At 48.1% G+C, this 9220-nt stretch overlaps 1 protein-coding gene across 1 annotated transcript in view; it reads left to right on the top strand.

Moving 5' to 3' along the window:
- LOC140383559 (ephrin type-A receptor 4-like) overlaps positions 1 to 9220 on the top strand; it is a 191384-nt gene that overhangs the window by 167555 nt on the left and 14609 nt on the right. Inside the window, exons 5-7 of the mRNA XM_072466002.1 lie at positions 1274 to 1332; positions 1617 to 1730; positions 3176 to 3361. Of these exons, the coding sequence (XP_072322103.1) occupies positions 1274 to 1332; positions 1617 to 1730; positions 3176 to 3361 (359 nt within the window). The remainder of the gene's footprint in view (positions 1 to 1273; positions 1333 to 1616; positions 1731 to 3175; positions 3362 to 9220) is intronic.

The following is a 9220-nucleotide window of genomic DNA, read 5'->3' as shown; positions in this document are numbered from 1 at the left end:
AGAGGGAGGGGAGAGAGAGAGAGGAGAGAGAGAGAGGGGAAAGAGAGAGAGAGGGAGGGGAGAGAGGGAGAGAGAGAGGGGAGAGAGAGAGGGAGGGGAGAGAGGAGAGAGGGAGGGGAGAGAGAGAGAGGAGAGAGAGAGAGGGGAAAGAGAGAGAGAGGGGAGAGAGGGAGAGAGAGAGAGGGGAGAGAGGGAGAGAAAGAGAGGGAGGGGAGAGAGAGAGAGGAGAGAGAGAGGGGAAAGAGAGAGAGAGAGGGAGGGGAGAGAGAGAGAGGAGAGAGAGAGAGGGGGAAGAGAGAGAGAGAGAGAGAGAGAGAGGGAGGGGAGAGAGGGAGAGAGAGAGAGGGAAGAGAGAGAGGGAGGGGAGAGAGGGAGAGAGAGAGAGGGGAGAGAGAGAGAGGGAGGGGAGAGAGAGAGAGGGGAGAGAGAGAGGGGAGAGAGAGAGAGAGGAGAGAGAGAGGGGAGAGAGAGAGAGGAGAGAGAGAGGGGGGAAAGAGAGAGAGGGAGGGGAGAGAGAGAGAGGAGAGAGAGAGGGAGAGAGGAGGAGACGGGGAGAGAGGGAGAGAGGAGAGAAGGAGAGAGGGAGAGAGAACCCTGCTGTGCGCTGACCACAGGTTGAGAACCACATGTCGTTTCTGTTTGCAGCTTTTTAATATGCAAATGAGTCTGTGGCAGCTTCATTTGCATATCATTTGCATATCTGAGGGCGACTCGAAGCCCCTCTCTCTCTCTCTCCTTTCTGCTGTCACTCTCTTTAGCTCGCTCCATCTTCTCCCCTCTCCCTCCCCTCCTCCCCTCTTTCTCACATTTCACTTCCTCTTCCTTTTTTTAATTTTTATCCACATCCCTCTCTCTTCCTTATCTCTCTTTCATTCTTTCTCTTTTATTCCTTCTCTCCAGGTCTCTCAACCTCAATGTTTCTGTATCCATCCCTACCTCTCTCCCTCCCTCTCCACTCTGACAACTGTCCTTATGTTAGCGTTAGCATTAGAATTAGCATGTCAGGAGAAACAAACATCATTTTATAACAGTGCATACTATGTTTTATCATATAATAGAAAAGGATCTGGTCTAGTTCCTTGGTTTGGATTTGATGGTTTGTGTTTCTGGTAAAACATAAGTTATAGTCAAATATTAATAGTCGTTTCTCCACGTGGTTTGGTGCTGATTTGGTTTCATCTTTCTTGAGAATCCTTTTTGTTGAGATTTGAGTAAAGTTCTGGTCAGAAGAAGAACATGGTCCATCTCCTGAGAAGGTTCTGTTTGTCCCCAGAAGGAATAAATACAGCAAAGCCAAGCAAGACGCCGACGAGGAGAAGCACCTGCACCAAGGTATCTGCCCTTCCAAGTCACCCTAACCCAACCCTAACCCTAACCCTAACCCAACCCTAACCCTTCCAAGTCACCCTAGCCCAACCCTAACCCTTCCAAGTCACCCTAACCCTAGCCCAACCCTAACCCTTCCAAGTCACCGCTTCATTTGTTTTATTCAAAGTACAAGCAAAAGAGGGAAAATGTAACAATCTACAAGTAAATGCACGTCATTGTCATGCTGCAAAAACAGGATATTCACTGTGACCTAAAGATAAAAACAGTGAAGCGTGTGTGTTCTCCAGGCGTGAGGATCTACGTGGACCCCTTCACCTACGAGGACCCCAACCAGGCGGTCAGGGAGTTCGCCAAGGAGATCGACGCCTCGTGCATCAAGATCGAGAAGGTCATCGGCATCGGTGAGAACGCTTCACTGATACACCACACTTTCTGTCCTTAAAGCTGCACTCTGCAACTTTTCTGGTGGTGTAATGCTTGTTTCCATGGAGATATTATGCTTTCCAGGCTTGAAACAAGTTCCTTTTGGTTATTTATACTATGCTTTCTTTAATTGACTTTTATTTGGTTTGTAACTGAACCGAAATTTGAAAAAAAAACTACTTTTTTGCTCAAACTATATTTGATGATTCGGTTCCTTTGTAGATTTATTTTCAGCCTGTTTGAGAGTCTTTTCCTGGACAGTAACAGTCGTGTCACAGATAAATATGTGGAACAGAATCAAACTGAACAATCAATAACCATTTCCCCTCGTTCCCCGCTCCAGTGGGCGAGCGAGGGGCTGGGTCAGGGATTAAAGATGATCAATACTGACCGACCGATACTGACCGACCGATACTGACCGAACGAGACTGACCGACCGAGCCTCGGTCAGAACGAGCCTCGGTCAGAACACTTCACCTGATTTAATTTGCAAGCAGTCTGCTTTTATCGTCCTCGTTCTCAGCCACGTAAACGAGGAAACTAAGTCCATTCTAAAACCTTTATCATTTGTTTAAAGATGGAATGAACTACGGCTGAACCAGGTCTAAAGCACTGGGCTAGAATCAGACTAAATCAGCACTAAACTGCCCCAAACCACACTAAACCAGCACTAAACTGCCCCAAACCACACTAAACCAGGACTAAATTGCCCTGAACTAGACTAAACCAGCACTAAACTGCACCAAACTACACTAAACCAGCACTAAACTGCCCCAAACCACACTAAACCAGGACTAAATTGCCCTGAACTAGACTAAACCAGCACTAAACTGCACCAAACTACACTAAACCAGCACTAAACTGCCCCAAACCACACTAAACCAGGACTAAATTGCCCTGAACTAGACTAAACCAGCACTAAACTGCACCAAACTACACTAAACCAGCACTAAACTGCCCCAAACCACACTAAACCAGGACTAAATTGCCCTGAACTAGACTAAACCAGCACTAAACTGCACCAAACTACACTAAACCAGCACTAAACTGCCCCAAACCACACTAAACCAGGACTAAATTGCCCTGAACTAGACTAAACCAGCACTAAACTGCACCAAACTACACTAAACCAGCACTAAACTGCACCAAACCACACTAAACCAGGACTAAATTGCCCTGAACTAGACTAAACCAGCACTAAACTGCACCAAACTACACTAAACCAGCACTAAACTGCACCAAACTACACTAAACCAGCACTAAACTGCCCCGAACCAGACTAAACCAGCACTAAATGCCTCGAACCAGACTAAACCAGCACTAAACTGCCCCAAACCAGACTAAACCAGGACTAAACTGCCCCAAACCAGACGTTGACCTGGGACACAAAGCTTTATCTGCTGCTCTTGTTCTTCTTCTGTAGGTGAATTCGGCGAGGTCTGCAGCGGCCGGCTGAAGATGCCGGGGAAGAGAGAAATCTGTGTGGCCATTAAAACCCTGAAGGCTGGGTACACGGACAAGCAGAGGCGGGACTTCCTGTCTGAGGCCAGCATCATGGGGCAGTTTGACCATCCGAACATCATTCACCTGGAGGGCGTGGTCACCAAATGTGCGTCAAGTAAATTAGAAACACACGAGTGAGTGAAGGATGGAGCGTGTGATTGACAGTTGGATCGGTGCAGCAGCTGCAGTGATGCAGTCGCTGCATCGACTGTTGTGGTGAAGAAAGAGCTGGATTTACTGGTCACTCTACGTTCTGACCTCACCTATGGTCATGAGCTTTAATGACCCAAAGGACAAGATCGTGGATACAAGCGGTCGAAATGAGTTTCCTCCGCCGGGTGGCTGGGCGCTCCCTTAGAGATAGGGTGAGGAGCTCGACCACACGGGGGGAGCTAAGAGTAGAGCCGCTGCTCCTCCAGCTGAGGTGGCTCGGGCATCTGTTCCGGAGCCTCCTGGGCTCCTCCCTGGGGAGGTGTTTCAGGCATGTCCCATTCGGAGCAGGCCCGAGGAAGACCCAGGACACGCTGGAGGGACTATGTCTCTTGGCTGGCCTGGGAACGCCTCAGGATCCCCCCAGAGGAGTTGGAAGAAGTGTCTGGGCAGAAGGAAGTGTGGGAGTCTGCCCCCCGCGACCCGGCCCCGGATAAAGCGGAAGAAAATGGATGGATGGTGTCAAATATTCTTCTCTATTTTTATGTATCATTGTTAACGCCAGTTTTAATCTCTTTCCTTTTGTGTGTTTTACTTTCATACATTATTTTGACAATCAGTTTGCATTATTTTGTCTTATAACGCTCCATGTTTCAGTATTTCAACAAATCCATGAATCACACTCCTAATATTGAACATTTGACTCTCCTGTTACTCCTGCATTACTCCTTGTTACTCCCGCTTTACTCCCCTGTTACTCCCGCTTTACTCCCGCGTTACTCCCCTTTTATTCCCGCGTTATTCCCGCTATACTCCCATATTACTCCCCTGTTACTCCCACGTTACTCCCACATTACTCCCCTGTTACTCCCGCTTTACTTCCGTGTTACTTCCCTGTTATTCCCGCGTTACTCCCGCCATACTCCCATGTTACTCCCCTGTTACTCCTGCGTAACTCCCACATTACTCCCCCGTTACTCCCGGTTTACTCCCGCGTTACTCCCGTTATTCCCGCGTTACTCCCGCCATACTCCCATGTTACTCCCCTGTTACTCCTGTGTTACTCCCACATTACTCCCCCGTTACTCCCGGTTTACTCCCGCGTTACTCCCGTTATTCCCGCGTTACTCCCGCTATACTCCCATGTTACTCCTCTGTTACTCCTGTGTTACTCCCACATTACTCCCCCGTTACTCCCGCATTACTCCCCTGTTATTCCCGCGTTACTTCCGCTATACTCCAATGTTACTGCCATGTTACTACGGTGTTACCCCCGCGTTACTCCCGTGTTACTGCCACTTTACTCCCATGTTACTCCCGTTTTACTCCCGCTTTACTCCCCTGTTACTCCCGTGTTACTCCCCTGTTACTCCTGCGTTTCTCACACTTTACTTCCATGTTACTCCCGCATTATTCCTGCTTTACTCCCCTGTTACTCCCGCTTTACTCCCATGTTACTCCCGCATTACTCCCGCTTTACTCCCCTGTTACTCCTGCGGTTCTCACGCTTTACTCCCCTGTTACTCCCTCATTACTTCCATGTTACTCCCGCTTTACTCCCATGTTACTCCCGTGTTTCTCCCGTGTTACTCCCCTGTTACTCCCATGTTACTCCCTTGTTACTCCCGCGTTACTCCCATGTTACTCTCATGATACTCCCGCGTTAGCCCAGCGTTACTCCAGCATTACTCCCGCGTTACTCCCATGTTACTCCCCTGTTACTCCCACGTTACTCCCATGTCACTCCCCTGTTACTCCCATGTTACTCTCGTGTTACTCCCATGTTACTCCCGCGTTACTCCAGCGTTATTCCTGCGTTACTCCCATGTTACTCCCGTGTTACTCCCATGTTACTCCCGTGTTACTCCCATGTCACTCCCATGTTACTCTCGTGTTACTCCCATGTTACTCCCGCGTTACTCCAGCGTTATTCCTGCGTTACTCCCATGTTACTCCCGTGTTACTCCCATGTTACTCCCGTGTTACTCCCATGTCACTCCCATGTTACTCTCGTGTTACTCCCATGTTACTCCCGCGTTACTCCAGCGTTATTCCTGCGTTACTCCCGTGTTACTCCCATGTTACTCCCCTGTTACTCCCGCGTTACTCCAGCGTTATTCCTGCGTTACTCCCCTGTTACTCCCATGTCACTCCCCTGTTACTCCCATGTTACTCTCCTGTTACTCCCGCGTTACTCCCATGTTACTCTCGTGTTACTCCCATGTTACTCCCGCGTTACTCCAGCGTTATTCCTGCGTTACTCCCATGTTACTCCCGTGTTACTCCCATGTTACTCCCGTGTTACTCCCATGTCACTCCCATGTTACTCTCGTGTTACTCCCATGTTACTCCCGCGTTACTCCAGCGTTATTCCTGCGTTACTCCCATGTTACTCCCGTGTTACTCCCATGTTACTCCCGTGTTACTCCCATGTCACTCCCATGTTACTCTCGTGTTACTCCCATGTTACTCCCGCGTTACTCCAGCGTTATTCCTGCGTTACTCCCGTGTTACTCCCATGTTACTCCCCTGTTACTCCCGCGTTACTCCAGCGTTATTCCTGCGTTACTCCCCTGTTACTCCCGTGTCACTCCCCTGTTACTCCCCTATTAGTCCCATGTTACTCCCATGTCACTCCCATGTTACTCCCGTGTTACTCCCATGTTACTCCCGTGTTACTCCCATGTCACTCCCATGTTACTCTCGTGTTACTCCCATGTTACTCCCGCGTTACTCCAGCGTTATTCCTGCGTTACTCCCGTGTTACTCCCATGTTACTCCCCTGTTACTCCCGCGTTACTCCAGCGTTATTCCTGCGTTACTCCCCTGTTACTCCCGTGTCACTCCCCTGTTACTCCCCTATTACTCCCATGTTACTCCCATGTCACTCCCATGTTACTCTCGTGTTACTCCCATGTTACTCCCGCGTTACTCCAGCGTTATTCCTGCGTTACTCCCATGTTACTCCCGTGTTACTCCCATGTTACTCCCGTGTTACTCCCATGTCACTCCCATGTTACTCTCGTGTTACTCCCATGTTACTCCCGCGTTACTCCAGCGTTATTCCTGCGTTACTCCAGTGTTACTCCCATGTTACTCCCCTGTTACTCCCGCGTTACTCCAGCGTTATTCCTGCGTTACTCCCCTGTTACTCCCATGTTACTCCCCTGTTACTCCCCTGTTACTCACGTGTTACTCCCATGTCACTCCCCTGTTACTCCCCTGTTACTCCCATGTTACTCCCCTGTTACTCCTGTGTCACTCCCCTGTTACTCCCCTATTACTCCCATGTTACTCCCCTGTTACTCCTGTGTCACTCCCCTGTTACTCCCCTATTACTCCCATGTTACTCCCCTGTTACTCCCGTGTCACTCCCCTGTTACTCCCCTGTTACTCCCATGTTACTCCCCTGTTACTCCCATGTTACTCCCCTTTTACTCCCTTGTTACTCCCGTGCGGAGGTTGAAATGTAGTTCACATAAAGAAATGAAGATGCAAAAATACTCACAAAGACAAATATCCTGCATGAATCATGAGTTGGTTGGTTGACTTTGTCCCAGGATAAACATTTAGACCTTTAGGTCCTCTGACCACTGCGATCCCCATGTGGGACGTCCAGTTGGAGGTTAGAGCTGGTGGTGGAGGGGGGCTAATGCAGGAACAGGCCCCGGAGCCCGCACACAGACCCATTCATCATAGTGTCAGGTGTAAATGTGTTTGGGGTTAGCGCTGATACTCGATCCCTCGCCATCCACGGATCTGCTGCGGACGCTCGCCAACAAGCGCCAAATCCAGCTCCAGTCGCCGCGAGCAGGACGTTAGAGCGTGTTCAGTATCCACAGCTCGTTAGCCGTCTCGTACTTTCTAGTACTTCAACTTCTAAGATAAGAAGGACATCTAACTGCAAAACATCAGAAACGTCGCTCTCAAGGACTGAAAAATGCTCTGTAACTTGTAATATTGAAATTATATTCTTTATAACCCTAACCCATAGTCAGTTGCATCAGCCTCAAACTGAAGGTTTCTCTCTGATGCTTAAAAACATGTTCAGTTTCATTTAGTTTTGTTTGAACAGAAATGATGATTGATCATGAAAACTGAAAACTCTTTTAAACTTTTGAATAAGGTTTTGATTCCATCCATCTTCGTCCGTTTATCTGGGGCCGGGTCGCGGGGGCAGCAGTCTGATCAGGGACTCCCAGACTTCCTCCTCCCCAGACACTTCATCCAACTCCTCTGGGGGGATCCCGAGGCGTTTTGATTCAAATCTGTTTAAAAAAAGACTCACATTTCAGTTGTTTCCCATTTGCTGGTCGCACACGTTCACATCTGTGTCCTGCTGATTACAAAGAGTGTCCAGCCTGGCCCTATCTCGCAATGTAGAGAGTGTCATGTCCCTCCCACAGCCTCAATACGAGCAGAGAGAGAGAGCAGGCAAAGAGCAAGCGAAGGAGAAGAAGAGCAGAGAGAGAGAGCGAAAGAGAAGAAGAGCAGAGAGAGAGAGCAGAGAGAAAGAGAGCTTTGTCTTTAGTGTCTGAATGAAGAATGAAGGGAAACCTGTTCTGCAGAAGTGAAGTTTGTGTACTTGAGTCCTTCACTCTCTTTGTGTACTTGAGTCCTTCACTCTCTTTGTGTACTTGAGTCCTTCACTCTCTTTGTGTACTTGAGTCCTTCACTCTCTTTGTGTACTTGAGTCCTTCACTCTCTTTGTGTACTTGAGTCCTTCACTCTCTTTGTGTACTTGAGTCCTTCACTCTCTTCGTGTACTTGAGTCCTTCACTCTTTTTGTGTACTTGAGTCCTTCACTCTCTTGGTGTACTTGAGTCCTTCACTCTCTTTGTGTACTTGAGTCCTTCACTCTCTTTGTGTACTTGAGTCCTTCACTCTCTTTGTGTACTTGAGTCCTTCACTCTCTTTGTGTACTTGAGTCCTTCACTCTCTTTGTGTACTTGAGTCCTTCACTCTTTTTGTGTACTTGAGTCCTTCACTCTTTTTGTGTACTTGAGTCCTTCACTCTCTTTGTGTACTTGAGTCCTTCACTCTCTTTGTGTACTTGAGTCCTTCACTCTCTTTGTGTACTTGAGTCCTTCACTCTCTTTGTGTACTTGAGTCCTTCACTCTCTTTGTTTACTTGAGTCCTTCACTCTCTTTGTGTACTTGAGTCCTTCACTCTTTTTGTGTACTTGAGTCCTTCACTCTCTTTGTGTACTTGAGTCCTTCACTCTCTTTGTGCACTTGAGTCCTTCACTCTCTTTGTGTACTTGAGTCCTTCACTCTCTTTGTGTACTTGAGTCCTTCACTCTCTTTGTGTACTTGAGTCCTTCACTCTCTTGGTGTACTTGAGTCCTTCACTCTCTTTGTGTACTTGAGTCCTTCACTCTTTTTGTGTACTTGAGTCCTTCACTCTTTTTGTGTACTTGAGTCCTTCACTCTCTTTGTGTACTTGAGTCCTTCACTCTCTTTGTGTACTTGAGTCCTTCACTCTCTTTGTGTACTTGAGTCCTTCACTCTCTTTGTGTACTTGAGTCCTTCACTCTCTTTGTGTACTTGAGTCCTTCACTCTCTTGGTGTACTTGAGTCCTTCACTCTCTTTGTGTACTTGAGTCCTTCACTCTCTTTGTGTACTTGAGTCCTTCACTCTCTTTGTGTACTTGAGTCCTTCACTCTCTTTGTGTACTTGAGTCCTTCACTCTCTTTGTGTACTTGAGTCCTTCACTCTCTTTGTGTACTTGAGTCCTTCACTCTCTTCGTGTACTTGAGTCCTTCACTCTTTTTGTGTACTTGAGTCCTTCACTCTCTTGGTGTACTTGAGTCC

Source organism: Eucyclogobius newberryi, unplaced genomic scaffold (assembly GCF_026437365.1).
Source record: "Eucyclogobius newberryi isolate DKJ021-1_F unplaced genomic scaffold, fEucNew1.0.hap1 SCAF_54, whole genome shotgun sequence".
NCBI classification, from domain to species: Eukaryota; Metazoa; Chordata; class Actinopteri; order Gobiiformes; family Gobiidae; genus Eucyclogobius; species Eucyclogobius newberryi.
This window is presented reverse-complemented; position numbering and strand designations above follow the sequence as displayed.